The following is a 21,230-nucleotide window of genomic DNA, read 5'->3' as shown; positions in this document are numbered from 1 at the left end:
TTAATTGTGATTTCCATCAGCCAAAGATTTTTTTAAACATTATATCCACATTAAATTAAATGTGTCTAAATCTGGATAACTTGTTAAAAGGAACAGAACCTAAAAGTACCTCCTTGTACTAAACTACAAAGTTTTGTTTTGACTTTCTGGTCTTACAGTGCAAAGATCTGTCCATGATGACATGTTTCACACTGGCATAATTCCATTTCCAGGACTATTATCTGAGGGTGCAATAGAGACTGGGGGCACCTGCCACACAGATACAATGGGGAAAGGACCAGGGACTGAAACCCATTCAAAACTCCTTGGGCTGTTTGTTTGACATTAAATAAATGGCCCACAAATTCCGATGGCCAGATGGTGACTGAGGGCCTGCGTTGAGTCTATGTGGAATCCCTGATGCTGCTGACTCTGTGGAAATTGAAAATTCTGCTGGGCAACTCCCTTGCATTGGGAACCCTCCATTCACTAAAGTCCAACAACTCTCTTACCCTTCCAGGTTATCTTGGCAAAAAACAGAGGATTAAAAAACCTACTCCAACTCAGGGGCAGCTTTAAATTGAATCCCTCAACTCAGTACTCTTGTTTCAACCTTATAGCCAACCAATTTACCTCATCACCTACCCTCCCCCAACCCAAACATACCCCTTGCCAGGTGACTCTTCACCTTCTCCTATTCCAACATGACATGACTCAACTCTAACCCCCACCATGGCCTACCCTAAACACTCATCCACTTACCTAGCACCCTCACACCAGCTACATCCTACCACATCAATTACCTTATGAAGCTACCCTTTCACAATAACCGTTAATGTCTGCTGGACATGGAAACTGCAGAATACAATATTCAGCATTGTAAAAGAGGGAATAATTTCTACAAACATCTTCTTCACTGCGGATTCATGGATTCCTGAACAGGTTTAAAACAGGGGACTGCAATCCAGAAATCTCCAGTGCAGCAGACATGTAAAGGGTAGTGGATTACTTTTAATCTGATTAGGGTCGAAATATTATGAATATATTGAATTCTAAGTGCAATGGGGCACCCCTGAGTGGCATGTGTTGTATTGAAAGGAGCTGATCAGTACTGCAAATAATCTGATGACAACATTGAATTCGTGCTTCTATAAATTTTATAAAGGCGGCATAGAATTGATTTTTATTTCCAAAAATAAAGTCAAACAGAATATTTGTGGCTCCACTACTACAATCAATACTCAACAATTACAAACATTTTGCCATGCTCAATATTCAAACTGTGGTCTGAAATTAGAATCATATTTCCAGTTAAAGGTGGAGAAAGAATGCTTTAGTCGTCAATTATCTAATCACTGTTGGGCTCTTTCTCAGTCTAGTTGCAACAAAAACAATTCTTTGTCATTTCACAAGGTACAGTCTGATAGTGCTTGACTTACAGGAGATCCGATGCTGCCCTGGGCTCCAGTGCTGCCTGTAGCTCCGGGAGAGCCTGGGACACCTGGAGTTCCCTGTGAAACCATTCAAATGACAAGTTAAACTCCCAACACAGATGTGTAAGACATTTAAACATCTTGACTCAGGAAGGTTCAGTGAATGCAAATACAGGAAAAAGGGAATGAGGATATAACCATGTAAAAGTAATAATGGTATGGGGAGCCTGGGCTTTCATAATGAACTCTTATCAACAATTTCACTTATATCTAATTATTATTTTGTGTTTAAATGATATGATGCTCTTTACAAAGTGTAAAATTACATGAAAATATGTATTTAATTCCGCAAAACAGCAATATTAAGTCAGAAGTATTATGCTTTTAAGTTCAAATTATTGTTTGTTTTTAAGTCAGGAATACATTCTTATAATATAATTTCTAGTTGCAAAGTGAGGAGGCTGTGTATGACCTTTTAAGTAGACACATTGGGTAGCTGTGAAGTGGGTGTTATTAGATAAATAGAGCAGACTACACTGATCTAAAGCCAACACATATTTTAATAATCGGTAATTTAACTGATGTTTGTTGCCTACTCCAACAAGTACACCAAGATAAATCATTTTGATAAGGATGATGGTAATGGAATTTCCAGATGACTCCTCAAACAATAATTACATTTCACAATCTTTGGAGCTTTTAAAACCCGACATATTTGATCATGATGACAGAATACCGAATAAATGAGACAGTTGTCGAGGAAATGAAGAGACAAATATTTAGTGTTTTTAACAGCTGTTCATAACTGATAGCTCATGACTTGGTCATTTTTAGCAAAACAGATAGGGTGGGTAGAGAAAATTTAAAGAGAGACATGTTGCTGAGGCTTTTCATCCTGCATTCATGAGGAAAAATGCAAGGATGCCAAATTTCGAACAAACAACCACATTGATTTATACAACAGGAGAAAGGGATGCCGATTGGCTGAGACATTGCCATGGAGAATGCAACAGAGAGCCATGAGAGCGCCTGGCTAATCAGAGCCAACTTGCCAAGCAACCAATCAGCACTTTTACTCATGGTATAAACTGTTGTTACTGTTAAAATTTGGCATTCTTGTATTTGTCCTGATGAATCCAAGATGATGAGCTTTGGCAACTTGTCTCTCTTGTTTGATTTCTATTGCTGAAAAAAATAGTTTCAAATTGCAAAGCAAGAGATCACTGATCTCAGTCAGTGTAAGCAAATAACAGAGAGACATGAACTATTTAAAAGCTGATGTTAAACATAATGCACATGTTAAATAATCAAATGAAAACATGCAAATAAAGTTACTAAGCATGGAGGATCTCATTTAAATGCTCTGGAATCAAGCAACCAATGCAGTTTTAATACTTAATTCGTCAAAATGTCAAAATTCTGGACCTGTACGAAGACTGGAAAGCAAACACTTAGCACCAAACTACAAATAACTTTATGTATGTTGATTTAAGCTAAAATCACTGAGTTTCCTAGAGTTAGGAAGTTTTGTTTTGCTTTAGTTCGAATATACAATGGTCACAACACAAAAGAAGGCCATTCAGTCCATTCTGCCCCTGCCTGATCTCTATGGGAGTAATTCATCTTGTCTTAATATTGAATCTGCCATCACCATACCATCAAGCAATGCATTCCACATCCTAACTGTAGTGACTGGAATGAGGTCAGCCAGGCAGACCTCTTAGAATAGGAGTTCCCAGATTGGGACTTTTACCCTGGTGCAATCGGGGAGACCTGGCTGAGAGATATAAACAGGAGTGTCAGAGATTCTGCTCACTCTAGAAGTCAGCTCTGTGCTAGCTGTGTCAGTGTCATGTACTATGCACGCATAAATAAAAGGTGACTTGATGGTGGGATACAGGCCTTTGTACAGTTATTTCACTAACCACTTGTTTTCCTAATTTTACCTCTGGCTCTTTTGATAGTTACCATAAATTGGTATCCTCTAGCTCTCACCCTTCCACAAGGAGAACAATTATTTACCCCGGTCTCTTCCATTCAGGCCCCTCATAATTTTCAGCAGCTCTATCGAATCTCCAGTCAACCTTCTCTTCTTAAATGAGAACATCCCCAGCTTCTCCATCCACAGCACCATTGTCCCCCCATCTCTGGAACCATTTCCCTCATTGTTTTTCTGCAATGCCTTCACATCATTAACTTAAAAAGTCTATCAATAAATCAGTAATTGAAGCCTCTGCTTCCAATTAAAAACATGGTCAGAGACATAAAAAATCTGCAGATAATGAAATTCATGGTAGACAAGCAGGTGGCTGGAATAACACAGCAAGCCAAGTTGACATTTTGACCTAAAAATGTGGATTTCTCCACCTCCTGATGCTGCCTGGCTTGCTGTGTTCTTCCAGCCTCTTGCTTGTCTACTTCCAATTAAAAACGAGCAAGAATTGTTTTTATATTGATTACAATATTTGGAATCAGTGCTTTATTAAAGTTATATTAACTCACACTCCAGACAAAATTCAATTTGAATATTGTCTACTTTCATGAAGCCATGATTCAATAGAATAAAAAGTATTGGGACTTCCATTTGGAAAAGACATCACCTGAGTAAATATTTCCATTTTGAATTAGCTACTTCGTAAGAAAGCAGATGAAAATGAAGATGAAGCATCTTTCACTGGCAGATTGACTGATATTGTAAATAATTCCAACGATTGTGTGAAAACGTATACTGAGAGAACAGATTATGATTTGACTGCATCAAGTTGGCTAATTAAGCCTTCAGAGGCAATTGTCCTCAGCCATTGGAACTTAAAACTAATCCATATTATTAACTGCAACTTGACCTGGCTGGCACAGGTGATTTAATAGGATTCCAAAGTGTTGACTAAAAGTTTGCAATGCAATAGCCCTTTTAAGTGATGCCAGCATTTTTAAATAAAGGATAAGATAAACCTACAATATTAGTAATTACAACTTTTTTAAAAAGAGCTAAATAAATGCTGCAAATATACAGGTCAGTAAATGCTTTAAAGGGTAGAGGTAGGTTTTTATTTTGGATTTAAAGCTCAGTCAAGATTTTCCTGAACGATTGTAAAGTGTTTACAGTACAATGAGCTCCAAGTGACTTTTCAGGAAATAACTGAGGATACATTTTTCAAATATTCTCAATACGTGGAATACTACTCTATACCAAAGAAATTGGATGGGCACTTGATGAAAATAAACGTACAGAGCAATGGGGATAGTATGGGGGAAATGGGGCTGAGTGGATTGAATTTGAGAGAGTCAAGGTGGACTCAATGGGCTGAAAAACAACCTTCTCCATCCCAAAGATTCCTTCACTCTCAAATATTTTACTATATAAAAGCCCCAACTATAATGCGAATAACCTTTCACTGCCTGAATTTAATAGTAACTCTTAAGATAGATTTTGGATTTGGAGACACTTGCAAGATTAGGGCAGACAACACAGAGGTGTAAAACATTCGGAAAGCTCTTTCAAAGAGGCAGCTGAGGGATAATGTACCGAATGAATTGCTTCTGAACAGGTTCATTCTACGAATTTGTAAAGTTAGTTTTAAATAAATACAAAATCAGATTAAGCAATGTTAAGACAAAGCAAAACAAAAAAGTAAGATCGTAAATCACCTGACAGGCACCAGGAATATGCCATATACACTTTAGAATTGGCATAGTACTCAAAATATCCCCTTCTGCTTTCTTTTCATTTATCAAGTATCCAAGATAGAACATTTTAATGGTAGCTAAGCATAACAAGGCCCAAGAGATCTGCAGAATGTGCAGTTTGGACTGTTTGCTATGATTAAGAGATGATTGTGCCAAGCCCAGATGAGTTCTTTCAGAGGTCCTCCATACTTTGTCATTACACAATAATAAAATTGCGAGGAAAAGATGAAATCAGCTCATTCACGTACTTACATATAGCCGCCGCCAGGTTGAACAAGCACATTAAACCATTTCCTATGTTGACTGATCCTTCCCCATCTTTTCTTTGGGGAACTCTTTACTTCTGTTCCTTATTTAAGCCATGACATGGCATTTAGCATTCATCAGAACCCTAACACTGAGTAAGGAAATCTATACTACACTGCAGCTGTGAAACAGGGGAGACCAAACCTCAGCTGCACTCTCCAAAGGATAATTTCTTAAATCCAAGAGCTTTAGGAAGGGCCTGGAGTACAGTGATATTATGCTGCTATTATATAGCAAATGATAGATGAAATCTGCAAAGAACCTAGATTTATTGAGACATTGTGTGAGATCGTCTAATGTGGAACCAGTTTTCAGTAAGGTATCACAACCCCCAATTTTATTTCCCTTGGCTAGCACCTGGGAAAGGAAGAATTCAGGTATGTAAGGCACTAAGATGATCAGTATTTAGCTCTCAGTGAAATAATATTGTTAGAAGCATTTGGTGAAATGTGAGTTCATGCAATCATTGGCAGCAGCAGCAAGCAGGTTTAATGCTGACAAATAACACTAAACATCCTGGCATTAGAGCAAGTGACAGGGGGTTCAGGGTCCATAACTGGAATACATATTATTTCATAAAGTAAGATGCTATCTACTTTTAACAACCACTCATCACATAGTCAACTGATTGATAAAATGTTACAAAATGATTAAAATTATTTTTTCAATATAATTTCTAAATAATTTTCTTCACTTGTTCCATCAAGTCTTTGTGTAACAATTCAGTGAATTGCTAATCTGTGCAGTGAGTCCAATTTTTATCCAAAAGGACAGTTTTCAACCAATCATGTTAATCAAGCCTATTTGCACTTGGAGTTGCTACTTTTAAATTTACATTGATAAACAGGGACCTAGGTCCACTTACAGAAAATGCATCTTTTAAAAATAAGTACAGTGTGATTGAAAGTCAATGATTGCCTGTGGCAGGTGCTACAGAGTGGAGCATTCTGATAAATACTCAAATGACATTTTACTGGAAAAAAATTGGCAAGTTGCTAAAGTCACATCTCAGAATTTTGGGTGGGGAGGGGAAATGGGGCTGGCTATTAATTTCAATTTTCTAAAGGTCTTTGGAGAGGTAAAGGCAAATGAGATAAGAATGATGAAGGGCATCAATGAGGTCATACTGAAATATTTTGTGTAGTTTTGGTCTCCTTATCTATGAAGGGGCTTATTAGCTCTACAAGTTCAAGTCTCACTAGGTTAGTTCCTGAGATGAGATACTTGTCTTATGAAGAGAAATTAAATAGACTAGACCCATGCCATGCCGTATTACTCTATGTTTCCTGTGGTTTAGAGGAATAAGATGATATCTAGTTAACATAAACTATTTGGGGTCCTGACAGGTTAAATACTGAAAACATGGTTCCACTCCCAACTGAGAAATCTACAACATTGGGTTACAGCGTCAACTATTTAGCACTGAGATGAAGAGAAATTTCTTTATTTCAAGGGTTGTAGATCTTTGAAATTCTGTACCCTGCCCCAACCAGGAGTTGTGGATGCTCAGTCATTGAGTACATTCAAGATCGAGGTTGGTACAAAGGGAACTAATGAATATTAAGACTGTGGGAGTGGAGGTCAAAGATCAGCCATGATCTTGCTGAATAATGGAGCAGGATCAGGAGAATAAATATCCCAGTCCAGCCCCTATTTTTATGTAAAGCATCCCTGAAACCAATTTGTATAACATCAGCAAAAAAAGTGTTGATGTAAATGTTGTAGTTTTGTGTACTAATATACATTAATCTACTTCATGACTGTAATCTGATGTTGGCACAGAAATCGTACTACCCAACTAAAGGGTTATGTTCAAAGATCGTTGGTATCAACTTAATGTCACCACAAATGCAGTGCCATGGTTTGAAACACATCTTGCTGACATGTAAAATCTTTTAGCACACCCTCTGTACTGAGAGTGTAAAGTCACATATTAAAAATAGAGGGATGATGTAAATAACCAAATAAGAACAGGTGCTGGCCACACATCCTCTGAACCTACTCTGTCATTCAATAAAATCTTTGCTGATTTTTGGCCTCAAAATTGCCTTCTTATACTATCCCAATATCCCACGATTACCCCTGGATACAAAAATCTATTGAAAGCAGTCTTGAATATACTTAAAGACTGGGAATTCATAGCTTTCAGGGGCAAAGAATTCCAGAGATTTTCTGAACAATAAAGCAGACACAAGAGGCTGAAAAAAGATCATTTTCCTTATCAGAGTTCTAAATGACTGCAACCTTGAAACTGTGACCCCCGGTTCTCGAATCTCTGGACAGGTGAAACAGCCTGTCATCTTCTACCTTGACAAACCCTCTCAGAATCAACTTTTACTTTAGATGTAACTGGTAATTTTTAAATTTTATTTTTTTCTGGGCATGTGGACATCACTGTTAAGGCTAGCATTTGTTGCCCATCCCCAATTACTTTTGAAAGGGTGGTGTTGAGCCACCAACACGGCAGCTCAGTGGTTAGTGCTGTTGTCTTACAGTGCTAAGGACCTGGGCTCGATTCCAGCCTTGGATGACCATCTGTGTGGCGATTGCACATTCTCCCCGTGTCGGTGTGGGTTTCCTTCAGGTGTTTTAGCTTCATCCCACACTCCAAAGGTGTGCATGTTATGTGGATTGGCCATACTAAATTGTCCAAAGTGACCAGGAAATGTGTAAGCTAAGTAAATTAGCTGTGGTAAATGTGAGGTTATGGGGCTAGGGTGGGGCTAGGATACTCTCCAGAGGGCTAGTACAGACTTGGTGGGCTGAATGGCCTCTTTCTGCACTGGATAGATTCTACGAGTTTACTTCCTTGAACGTCTGCAACCATTTAGCACAGGTACAAATGAATGGCATGCTAGGCCATTTGAGAGGGCAACTAGAGGACATTGTTATATGTCTGGAGTCAAATTCAGGTAAACTTGGCAGATTTCCTTCCCAACAGAGGGGAACTCAGGAAGGTTGGACAATAGATAATACATCACTGATGTTTAAAAATAAAGAGAGAATAAGTATAGCACAGGCTCAAGAACAGGGAAATCACATTGATGTAAAGTGAACATATGAAGTGAATCTCCAAAGGGGTCAATGTGGAAAGAATAAGTATTAATGGAAGTGAGCAACAAAGGAGGATGGTTTTGGAGACCAGTTAGCCTGAGCTAGCTTTGTTTAGGATTCATGTTCGTCTTGTGTATCTGTCTACCACAGAAAAAACACTGGCTGTGTAATCTCAAAAAACTGCAGTTACAAGCAGAAAACATTCTAGCAAAAACAACGACAAGGGCCTTTCTTCCGTTTAATGAAGGCTATGCTTCTGGGTGAAAGAATGTATTTGACTATTTAAATTAAAAACTTAATTCTTAAGTGACATGCAAAGTTATGAATTCGCAGCCTGAATTACATAACGCCCATACACAATGAGGCTGGAAAGCACGATATTTGATGTGTGGAATGAAAATGGTTTACTAGGTTCCTGGGATTTTCTGTCAACATTCCTTCACTATACACAAAAAATAACTTACCCTCCTACCTGGAAACCCAGGTGGTCCAAGCGGACCGTCCACACCTCTTCGACCCTGAAAAATCGACATTGTTAAACACCAACATCTTGCTACTGCACATGCAAATGTACTTACCACAGGCCCCGCTGGTCCTGGTAATCCTATAGGACCATCTTTACCAACAGGACCCTGGATCAAAAGTTGATTTCATAAGTTATTTACTGATGCAAGCAAGAGAGATTTTTTTGTTATTGTTTACAAATACATATTTCTGCACATGTACATGTTCCTGGTCACAGCCCATTCACTTAAGTTCCAGGTAAAAAGAATTTTCCAGTGACAAATCACATTTATACAGCACCACGGAACACCCTAATGTGCTTTTTGAAATGTAGTCACAGCTGTAAACGAAGGAAAGACTGAAGCTAAATTTACTGCAGAACGAGATACTACAAAAGCCAGTGGGGTACTGACCCGATTAACTTTTTTTTCTGCAGTGACTTTGGTCAAAGGATAAGTTTTGATCAGGACGCAAAGGCAGTGTCCGCTCCCCCCCCCCCACAATCTCAATCACCACCAGCCCAGCAACCCTGCAAGATCTCTGTGTTACTCCAATTCCAGTCTGTTCAGCAACCCTGATTTTAATCACTCCACCATTTGTGGCTCTATTCTGGAGTCGCCTCTCTAAACTTTTTAGCTCTCTTTCTTTCTTCAAGACATTGTTCATAAACTTTATGTTTGACTAAACTATTGGTCAACGGTCCTAAAGTGACACTATTTTAAATTTTGCTTGATTGCGTGCCTGTGAGGCTCTCTGGACTATATTATTATGTTGATATAAATGCAAGTTGTTCAGAATACACGGAGGGATGGTGTAGGAGGGGTACAAACAGATTTTAAGTTTTGCTGATATTATAATATCGGCAATATTAGATTAGATACCCTTCTAAAGGTGCATTGATTTCAAACTGATCCCCTGGATGACTGCAACAGCATTTGAGTACAAACATTCTACTGGAAACATAGAAGTGAGAATTTAGAAGTTCCCAAACTATGGATCATAACCACAACAGGAATTTGGCATTACTGACTCTGAGGCAACAATGGTAGCCATGGAGGTAAGACTGAGTTTTAACAGCTGCAAGACCCCTTTAAGGATTTGGGTTGTCTTACTGTCAGTGAAAAGCTTAATCATCTGTTCCTCTAGACCTGATAGCTGCTGGAGTGAAAGAAACATCTTAGCATTAGACCCAACGATCCGTATCATGTAACATTTCTGCAAAATATGAACTGTGTTGAATTTATGATTTGAAAACCAATCAAATCGGAACAAAGTTAATGGTCTCCTGATGAGTCCATTGGTTTCTCAACAATTCCAAATGGGGGTTATTTTTTAAAACAGAATGCTACACAATGCACCCAAAATTTTAGAGATGGATGGGTGGGGCTTGCTGGGTGGGGACAGACTCTGCCTCCAGACAGTGGAAGAAAAATCCACAGCAAACCCATGGAGCAGGAAGAAGCCTGCTCTGCATTCTATAATGTGCTGTGAAGGCGAGGAAGTGCCAGTGAATCAGATTTCTACCTCTCCCTCTGGAGAAATCAGTCAATCACTAGCTCACGGTAAGGACGCTGGAAATACAGGCAGGTCCATGAAGAGGGCTCAGTGGAACCCTAAACCCATGTATTTAGGCGGCATTAGCCATAGAGGATTTGCTCACTTTAGGGAGGGGTATTAGACTTTGAAGATGACTTAGATACGAAGAAAGGGAGGTACTATCTTCTGAGGCAGTTAGCATGATTGGGAAATGGGAACCCTCCAAATATAGCACACCCTCTTCCATCTTGCTTAAAAATTGACCACTTTTGCCTGCCCATGCCAACTATATTATGCAGTAGACAGGTAGTATTTCAGTCAACTGAGCCTTTAACCAGCTCAACTGACCCTTAATTTTTGTAAAATACTTTGGGCAGGCTGCAGATTTTGGCACACCCCCATGCACATCCCGAGAACATGTGAAAAGTATGTACACAGTTGAGAAAAAAAATTCCACTAAGTTTAATCCTTTAAAAGTTATCAATAGTTTCTTTCTATTTCTTAAAACAATTGTGATAAGGTGCTATGTAATGATATCTCAGGGATACCTACATATGTAAAGAGTCATTAACATGTTCTAAACCCTGCCTGACCGGAATGGCTACCCAAAATCGGTTGATAGTTTAATATTGTATCTGAATATTACACATATAATTGTGGTCTCCTTAAAATCTGAAAGGTAACCAATGGTAACAAGTTCAATTCAAAACTGTACTGGGTGAAATGCGACTTTGTGGCAGCACAATTGGGGACAGATACCTCCCAAAACCTGACTTTCTTGCCCATTCGCTCTCAATTAAAATTGTCTAGCACTGTCTCCCAAGGTTAGAGGCTGTAAATTCACCTCTACTGCTTCCAAAGTTCTGCTGGGTTAAGGGTTCTTGTACGACATTCCTTCAATGATCAACCAGCAACACAATCACGTATCCATTTCATTATTCAAACCTCAAAAGGATGACAATGTTGACTTGGTAATTAATAGTGGTATGTATTATCTACTTCCTTAGTCTTACCCTTTGACCTGGTGAACCATCACGTCCTGGTCTCCCTTGCCCTCCTGGCATCCCCTGGCATGTGAAAAAGACAAAGAATTAGATGCTGTTGCCAAATGCTCATGTCTAACTTGGAAGGTTATGGGATTGAGTCCTGCTCCTGGACATGGCAGATGGAATGTAGTCTGCAGCAGTGTGTGGTTATGCACTCTGGCTGAAAGAATGGATAAGCTGAATTCAAATGGAGACAGACTGCCAAAAGCTTCAGAACAATGGGATTTGGAAGCTGTTATGTATGAATATTGAAAAGCTAGTTTCCAGATTCAGTGGGTAATAGGGAAGGCAAATGGAATGTTGGCCTTTATTTCAAAAGGAATGGAATATAAAATGGGAAGTCCTGCTAAATACACTAAGCACTAGTTAGACCACAGCCAGATAATGCTTTGAACAATTTTGGTCTTCTTATTCAAGCAAGGATAGACTGACGATGGAAGCTATCCAGGGAAATTTCATTAGGCTGATACTAGGTATAGAGGGATTACCCATGAGGAAAGGTTGAGTAAGTTCCAGAGAATACAAAAGTGAAAATGTTTTGCTAAACTTTAACAAATCAATTCTACGCCACTGTGAGTATGGATCCCAAATCTGAACATCTGAATCATGTGAGGGGGAGGGTTAAACAGAAATTGGGGGAGAGAGAGAGAATAAGGGGCTCAGAAATAAACGAAGTACCAAGGCCCATGATTTCTCTCCCTTACCCTGGAGCTAACACTGGGTTTTGAAATCGACACCATGCATATGGCTGCATTACTTCCTCTGTTCCATCAGAAAAATAAAAATCACAATCATAACTTTTAAAACACAATGTGTTTCTACCTATAACTCCAAAGTAATTGGGATTGAATATGCACAGAGTCTTATAACATTACAAAAATAAGAGGGATTTCTATTTATATAGCATCTTCCACTACTTCTGAATATCACAAATATTTTTTCCAGTCAATTAAGTACTTCTGAGGAGTAGTCACTCTCATAATATAGAAAATGCAACAGTCAATTTGCACACAGCAAGTTCACAGAAGCAGGAGAGATAAGTGACCAGATCACCTTTTCATTGATGTATAATTCTTTTCCAGGGCTCTAGAAAAAAAAATCACCCCTGCTCTTCTTCATATTAATGTCTTGAGATCTAATTTACCTATTTGAGAGAAAAGGCAGGTCCTTTGTTTAATAAGCTCATGCAAAAGACAGTACTCCCTCAGTCCTGCACTTTCACGCAGGCCATCTGGATTTTGTGGTCATGTCTCTGGTGTGTAGGACTTGAAGCCACATCCTCCTAACTCTGATCACTATAAGATATTGCTTTGCTGGCATATTGCTTATTTTAATATGACATGAATGCATAAATAACATTTAGCTGCATGAGCCATGTTTTGGTATGTACTTTAGCATGACATTGGAGTTCCATCACTGGACAAAGCATTGTGTTCAAGGAAGGATAGGACAAGTTGTTCCAGAAAAATTGACTACAAACAGATTACATCACATTTACCAACTTGCTGGTCAATTACTCCTTTCTTAATTTTGTTACAGTTAATGCAAGAATCTTTTGTTGAAACAAGTACAGCAGCTTCTGTAAAATGAGACCAGCAATATTTCCTATTCAAATCAGGTGCTGGCAGCCACAGGATTCTGAAAAGACAATGTGCAAACACAAACACAGTTGGTCTATCCTTTCAAACAAATTCACGCAGAAATGTTCAGAATTAATCTTCTCCAAACATGTGGAAAGAAAGTTTCAACATGATGCAAGTTACATAAATGGAATACCTTCATGAAGTATTACAAATCAAATAGTTTATATTAATAAATATCACACCAAGTAGCTACAGGACATGATCAATGACTTAATCTCATACCTGGTGGCCGGCAGGACCGAGAGCTCCTTTCTCACCTTTTTCACCAGTGCTGCCCTAACAGGATTAATAAAGACACCATTCAGATACGAACTTTCAGCTTTATTAGACATTAATGGTATAAGTGGGTATTTCCTTCCTGACTTATTTCCAGTGACATTTTGCATTTTTACACAGAGCTATTTTTAATATCAATTATAATAGTATAATTTAATTCTGCACAACACAATACAATGAGAACCATGCTGCTCTGTTAGAGCAATTAAACTGGAGTGTAATTGCTTAGATGTATGGGTCAGGGTCATCTCAAACAGACTGTTCCCAAATTACACTCATTCCCCCACCCCTAATATTCTTTGCTGTGTTTAAAAGTATCAGGCATTAAATCAAGTGGACTTGTGATTTGCCACAGCTCTGATTCATTGGAACTTGGTTAGCTTCAATCCCAATTCATTACAAAATCAATTGATTAGGATTCAAAGTTCTACTGAAGAGTCATATCAGACTCAAATATTAATTGTTTCTTTCTTGACAGATGCTGCTAGCAGTGCTTACTTTCTACAGGACTTTCAGATTTTATTATAACTATAAGTCCAATTAGATGTAAGCTCGATTTGTGAAAACAGCAAAAGGCTGCAAGATCTTTAAATGATGAGCCCGATTTGCCATGAAACCCAACTCACAATGAGCCCATTTCACCAGCAGCCAGATTCAGTATGAGACCAACTGGCCATGAGCCTATTCTGCTTTGCTGCCCAAAGATCAACTTCACACCCAATCAGTTCTAACAAGAGAAGTCTCAAAAGCCTTTGTTGAACACCGAGCTGATTTCACACAAGTGCTACTATGCAATCCATTCCTGGATAGAGAAACACCATGAACCCACCGGCAGTCCCTGAATGGAAAGTCCACTTGGTCCTTGGGGTCCAGGTTGACCCTGGAGGCCAGTAGGTCCAATCTCACCACGGAGACCTTCAGGTCCCTATCACAAAGTAGAAGGAGACATACAGATACATGTATATGAGCCATTGATGTTAAGTAATTGAATAAGGCTGTCATTCGTGCGCATATTGTCATGCTAAACTCTTGGCACTGAACATGTGCAAGACAATTGGATGCAGAATTCAGTGCTTATTAAATCAACTTGCTGCAAAATTGATTGCTCAAATATCAAACCATCATCTGAGTCAGTGGCATGACCAGAATATTTACCCCACAGTGTAGAGCCATTTAGGAGAACAATCATGCTGTTCTTTTGATGACATGGGAATTTTTTCAAAAGGGAAAAATGTGAACTCCATTCATTTCATGTACTTCTGTTAGATTTGGGAAGAGACCTCTTACCCTTTGACCTGGTTCTCCCTTCACTCCTCTTGGGCCTCTCAAACCGGGGCCACCCTGTAAAATACACATTAACTTGACATCTGAGCAAACATATATCGTACACGTTTTTGTAAGAAACTGTGAATGCTGCACATCTGAAAGAATAACAAAAAATGCTGGAAGTACACAGCAAGCTCATCAATATTTATTTTCAATTTACACAAGTGGCAGAAAATAAACAGATCTTTCTGCCAGACATGTCTATGCTATTGCTAAAGCTCCACGTAGCATCTGCCCAGCAGTCTTCATTTCAGACTAAAGCATACCCTTTTATTCCTTTCTCCCTTAAGTATTTATTTAACTTCCCCTTGAATGCATCTACACTATTCATCTCAAACACTGCCTGTGGTAGATCACATTCTCAGTTTGATTCTCCTGAGTTCTTTATGGATTGATTCGTGACTATCCTAATGGCCCTTGGTTCAAGTCTCTCAAATGGAAACATTTTGTACTCTACCAAGCCCTTTCTTAATTTTAAAGACTGGTCACTCCTCAGCCTTCACTTCTCTTGTCAAATCAGGTCTAGCCTGTCTGATCTTTCCTAACAGGTAATAACTAACCCTTTAGCTCTGGTATCATACATTAAATCCACATTGCACACTCTCCAATGCCTTTATATTGTTTTTATAATGTGCCAGCTAGAATTGTTTGCAGTAACTCCACAGATGATCTAACCAAGGTTCTATATAAATTTAACATAATCACTCTGCTTTTTTAATTCTCTCTCTCTAGAAATGAGCCCCCAGCACTTTGTTCGTACTTTTATAGTCTGCAATGCAAGCTATGTAATTATTCATGAATAGGTCTGCTGTGCATATCCAGTATTTTACTGGTGACCAGAGACCACAACGGGTTGGTTACAAACACCTCACCAAAAAGGAGAACCCACAATGACACCTGTTAATGACTCATGTGGTACTTCTGGAAGAACCTGGCTCTCAAGAATTGGCTTCTTCTGCCATCCTTATGAAGGCACCCCCACCTGAAATGGATTTTTTGCTCCATGTCCATCATCTTTTACAACTTGAAGGATAATGGAACTGTATTGTGTAACGGATAGAAGGAACAACACAGCAGTGACCTGACACCATGTGTTTTCTGTCATGACCGTGGGGTGGGGGAGCAGAGTTTATGTGGACATTCCTCCTCACAATAGCGAATCATCAATCTCATCTTCGCCCTCTTGTGGGAATGTAGTGAGTGGGATTCAAGCTCTGACTCACAGTGACAGAGCCAAATTGGAGGAACATGGCAGACTTTGCAGTTCTCCTGTTACACTTGGTGGACGGCCTATGTTGGAGCTTTCCACCTTCAGAGAGATGGATGGATGGATGGATGGATGGAGCATGGAGAGCCAGACTTCAGAATATAAAGGCTCATTGTGCACTCTCATGATATTCATGACATAGATTAGCATAGTGTCCATGATGGGTTGTATCCCAGATTATCCATCCATTTTGAGGAAGAATTCACATTTAAATGGCACCTTTCACAACCTCACGACATCACAATGGTCATCACAGCTAACAAAGTAAAAATCTCTGAACTTGCTATACTGATCTGATGTAGGGAGCACAACAGCTAATTTGTGCACAGCTAACTCCCATTGACAGCAGTGTATCAAATGGTGAGTTAATCTACTTCAAAGGCAGATATTGCCAGGGCAGTGAAGAGAAAACTCCTTGTTCGTATCAAAGACAGAAATTGCTAGAAAAACATCAGGAGGGCTGGCAGCTTATCTGGAGAGAAAGCAGAGTTAATATTTTGGGTCCAGTGACCTTACTTTAGAGTTTTGAAATGATGCCATGGAATCATGTGTATCCACACAAGCCAGTGAGGCCCTCAGTTTAACATCTCATCTAGCATTACTCCTTCATCACTGCACTGCACATGTTAGCCAAGATTGTGTGCTCAAGTCTGTAGAGTTGAGCTTGAACATAACTTTCTGACTCAGAGGCAAAAATGCTACCAAATGATTCTTGACTGACACCCTGTGTGATTAGTTGGGGAATGAAACAGGTTATTTTGATGGTTCCAGAACGATAAATAAGTGCAATGTAAAGTGTATAAATTATGGTTAAATATATGCAGTTTTTTTTATTCACTCATGGGACGAGGGCCTTACTGGCTTGGCCAGCACTTATTGCCCATTCCTAATTACCCAGAAGGCAGTAAAGAGTCAACATCTTGCTGTGGGTCTGGAGTCACATGTAGGCCAGACCAGGTAAGGACATTAGTCAATAATGGGTGTATTCATGGATAATGACTTGATCACATATGAAGAGACATCTATCAATACTGGTGATGGGTTGTACACTTAGGAGCAACCCTAGGTAGATCACTGGTTTCCTCCTTCACCAACTGGCTGTCAAAAATATAACATTCAGCACAATACTGTCCTTCTGCAATTCCACTATTCTAAATAGCCAGCTCAAAGCAAAATACTGTGGATGATGGAAAACTAACACAAGCACAGAGAATGCTGAAGAAGCTTAGTAGGTCTCAGGTATCTGAGGAGAAAGGGACAGAGTTAATGTTTCAAATCTGGCATGACCCTTCTTCAGATGCTGCCAGACCTCTGAGTTGCTTTAGCATTTTCGGTATTTGCCCAAGCTTCCAGGTTGGACTGCATAAGAAGTCACACTCCTTGAATTTCCATGTGATGTTGTAAAACAAAAATCATCAAACGTTAAAATATTTTGAATAAAAAAGGTGAAGATACAAAGATTCAGATGTCAAACATAAATTGCTGAAGCATTGCTCATGTTTCTCCTAACGTTACCCCAAGTACTTGATGGGATTATTGTGTAATAATTGCTAACAGGGAATGATTAGCTTCTTCTACAATTTTATAGATTCCTATCGTGTTTTTTACTGTCTACTGACTTCTAGTCTGTATCAGGATATGTACATTTACACTGCTCACCAACTACTTCAAACCTTATGCTTCAAAAAAGAGGGTGCTTGCAATATAATGTTTAAAACAATATAATAAAGTAGTAAAGATACTCAGAAATGAGAAAGACATCACTAAGAATTTAGAGCACATGAACAGTAATTTAGCGTAACTATTCTATAACTGTGTTCATATTCCACACAAACTCCTCCCTTCATCTGATCAATGTATCCTGCTATTATTTCTCAAGTGCATTTTAACAAGTATCTATTAAATATGTCTATGCTATTCCCCTAAACAATTCTCTTGTGTTACAGAGTCTCTCCCGTGTTATATTGTCACTACACTCCAGGGAGAGAAATTACTCCTGAATTCTCCATGGTTTCTTTGGGGCCATCTTAAATCTATGATCTTTTCATTGCCCATGCTGAAACCTCATTTCTAAATCTGGTGTATCAAATCCTTCAATTATCTTAAAATGTTCAATCAGCATTTTTGACTAGAGAATAAAGGCTCAGTCTGAGCAGCTTTCATTGTTACAAAACTTCCTGCTATTTTACTCGCATTCACAGCAGCAGCATGTATAGGCTGTGATTGTGGCCAGACCTGGAGACAGCAGGGTCAGTGGAAGATATTAGCGAGGACATCCCTGACACTCTATGCAACCACCTGTTCCCATACTGTGGACTATTCACATTGAAAGCCCACCCTCCAGCCTGTGCAGCCCAATCACCCACTCAGTGTGCAACAAGCTAATCAGATTGATTATTCCTCTTAATGATTTTTGAGAAGATTTGTAACTCAGGTTGATGATAAGTCTGTAAGTTAGCTCGCTGAGCTTAGAGGTTTGTTTTCAGACGTTTGTCACCATACTAGGCAACATCATCAGTGAGAGGCTCTGGTGAAGTGCTGGTGGTATGTCCCACTTCTCCAATTGTAGGTCTTTGTTTCTTAAAGCGGGCGATGTCATCTCTGGCTCTTTTTTACAAGGGACGGTAGATAGGATCTAAATCAATACGTTTATTGATGGAGTTCTGGTTAGAATGCCATGCCTCTAAGAATTCTCGTGCATGTCTTTGTTTCATCTCCCTAAAATGTGTGTGTCATCCCAGTCAAAGTGGTGTCCTTCTTTATCTGTATGCATGCAAACTAGTGAGAATGGGTCATGTCTTTTGGTGGCCTGTTGGTGTTCCTGTATCCTGGTGGCAAGTTTCCTGCTAGCTTATCCGATGTAGTGTTTTTTTACAGTTCTTCCATGGTATCTGCTGGTGGTTTCTAATGGATCCTTTAGGTTCATTAGTCACAGATTAAGTGTGTTGGTAGGTTAGTGCCAAGGGGTCTGGGTAGTCTGGAAGTCATTTCTGATAGGTCTTTGATATAAGGTAATGTGACTATAGTTTTTGGTTGCATTGTGTCTGTTTGTTTGGGCTTGTTTCTGAGGAATCGACGGATTGTGTTTATTGGGTACCCGTATGTCTTGAAAACATTGTATAGATAATTTTCTTCTGCCTTTTGTAGTTCTTGGGTGCTGCAGTGTGATGTAGCTCATTGAAATAATGTCTTAATGCAGCTCCATTTGTGGGTGTTGGGGTGATTGCTTCTGAAGTTAAATATTTTTGGTCTGTGTTTGTTGTTTTTCTGTAGATGTTGGTTTGAAGCTCTCCACTAACTGTATGTTCAACAGTCACATCTAGGAATTCTTAGAGACGTGGCATTCTAACCAGAACTCCATCAATAAACACATCGATGTAGATCCTATCTATCCTGATTATTTACCTGATGTCGCCTAGTAGCTTTCAGTTTGAAAACTAACCTTCAAGCTCAGTGACCCAACTTACAGACCTATTCCTCTTAATATTACTTATTTGGAGGTCAAGGGTCCTTATCACATGTTTCCATCTGGATGCTTAAACATCCCACCTCACTGATGCAGGTGTCTCCAGTCATATGTTGCATCCGTGCAGAATCAGAAAGTTGCAATTCCCAGTGTCACAAGTGATATCTCTATCACGTTTCTCCTTTTACCATTTCTGCTCCAAGGAATATAATCCTAGCTTCTCCATTCTCTCTTCAGAACAGAAATCCCTCATCCCTACTACCATTCCAGAAATTTTCTCTACGCCATCTCCAAGATCCTGATATCTTTCTTGAGATACAGTGCCCTGAACTGGGCACAATACTCAAGGGTAAGTCTAACCAGGGACCTACTAAAACTTAGCGAAACCTCCTTGATTTTCGACTCCATACCCTGATGAATAAGGCCCACCATCCCATATACATTATTAACTGCACTGAGTACAGGCTACAGAAACATTGTGACTAATGTAAAACGAAAGAGATGGCTCACAATTTTACAAATAAGATCTGCTTTTGAGTTCAAGAGTGCAGCATTTTATCGAGGTAAAGCTTTGCAAATTAAGTATCGCATCTTACGGGAGGTCCCAGGGGTCCAGGAGGTCCTTTGCTGTCTTGAGAACAAGTGCAGGCATGTGGAAGAGCTGGGCAATTGCCTTCATCCCTCTGTAATAAATCACATTGTGGTTAATCGTACGAACAAGGACAGGCATGTAGAGAGCTTCTTTACCTTTCAGTCTGATCCACACAACAGTAATACCTTAGCCTGAATTATACACCCAGGGTGAACTAACCCACGTTAGCATATATTCTGGAGGTGAGTCTGCTGCCAAACTGATACAGTTCATAATTGTTATTTTCTTTCATAAACAAAATCACAAGTTCAGTTTTTTTGTTGTTTTACACAAGCATGACAAACTTGCGGCACGAGTCATTTAGTCAACCACCCTAACTTCCCACAAAACTTTACCGTTTTGTGGAACGTTTGTGTTCCATATAAAGTGATTTTTGGGGCATCCAATATGTTGAGCTGACATGGACCTGGGACATGCAAAGTGGAGCAAATGACTACAGAGAGGGGTAAAGCATTGGAAAAGGTTCCAGGGCTTTCCAGTGAATTTGAGCTTTCTCTTTTTTTGCAAACCTTCATGACCTTGGAAACCCCATTTAAATATTCTGGGTGACTGCTCTTTAACAAATATGAGAGAAGCAAGACTCTCTCACTCCAGGATGTAAAAAACTATTTTCTAATCAACTGTTCGCAGATGTTATTACACACCTCTGGAACATGTTGGACTTGAACCCTGCCTATTCCTGCTTCATAGAGCTGGTTGTCAATTAAAGGACAATAGATGTGCGACACACTGGTGGCCACTGCCAGTACTGCAGGGAAGAAAGTGCATGCTCCTAAACTCAGTTATGTCGAAGAGCTTGCCTGGGGCTGATTGTCAGACCATGGTGCAATGGGTGCCTTGGGGAATCATGTTGGAGAGGACAGGGCCCAGGAAGTGGGGTGAGGAGGAAGAGTGGACACTTGGAGTCGAAGTTGTGGGGCAGGGACAGGCACCTTCAGTTGCCAAAGGGACTTCGCAAACCAGCAGCTTGCAAGGTTAAATGGCAGAAGTCACTGCCCACTTAATGGTCCCAATTGGGGTGTGGGCAACACACCCTCTGCCATCCCTCCCACCCA

The 21,230-nt window shown here is 39.5% G+C and overlaps 1 protein-coding gene across 7 annotated transcripts in view; it reads right to left on the bottom strand.

Moving 5' to 3' along the window:
- Positions 1-21,230, bottom strand: part of col14a1a (collagen, type XIV, alpha 1a) — a 218,433-nt gene that overhangs the window by 25,432 nt on the left and 171,771 nt on the right. For 5 of the 7 annotated variants that reach the window (XM_060823020.1, XM_060823022.1, XM_060823025.1 and 2 more), the window contains 7 exons: positions 20,120-20,206; positions 14,752-14,805; positions 14,294-14,389; positions 13,411-13,464; positions 11,513-11,566; positions 9,038-9,091; positions 1,419-1,490 (listed from right to left, as the gene is read on the bottom strand). In XM_060823020.1, the coding sequence (XP_060679003.1) occupies positions 1,419-1,490; positions 9,038-9,091; positions 11,513-11,566; positions 13,411-13,464; positions 14,294-14,389; positions 14,752-14,805; positions 20,120-20,206 (471 nt within the window). Of the gene's footprint in view, positions 1-1,418; positions 1,491-8,923; positions 8,978-9,037; positions 9,092-11,512; positions 11,567-13,410; positions 13,465-14,293; positions 14,390-14,751; positions 14,806-20,119; positions 20,207-21,230 lie in introns of all 7 variants that reach the window. The other 2 variants (XM_060823021.1, XM_060823023.1) reach the window with 1 other exon arrangement.

The sequence above is a fragment of the Hemiscyllium ocellatum genome, chromosome 4 (genome assembly GCF_020745735.1).
Source record: "Hemiscyllium ocellatum isolate sHemOce1 chromosome 4, sHemOce1.pat.X.cur, whole genome shotgun sequence".
Taxonomy (NCBI): domain Eukaryota; kingdom Metazoa; phylum Chordata; class Chondrichthyes; order Orectolobiformes; family Hemiscylliidae; genus Hemiscyllium; species Hemiscyllium ocellatum.
This window is presented reverse-complemented; position numbering and strand designations above follow the sequence as displayed.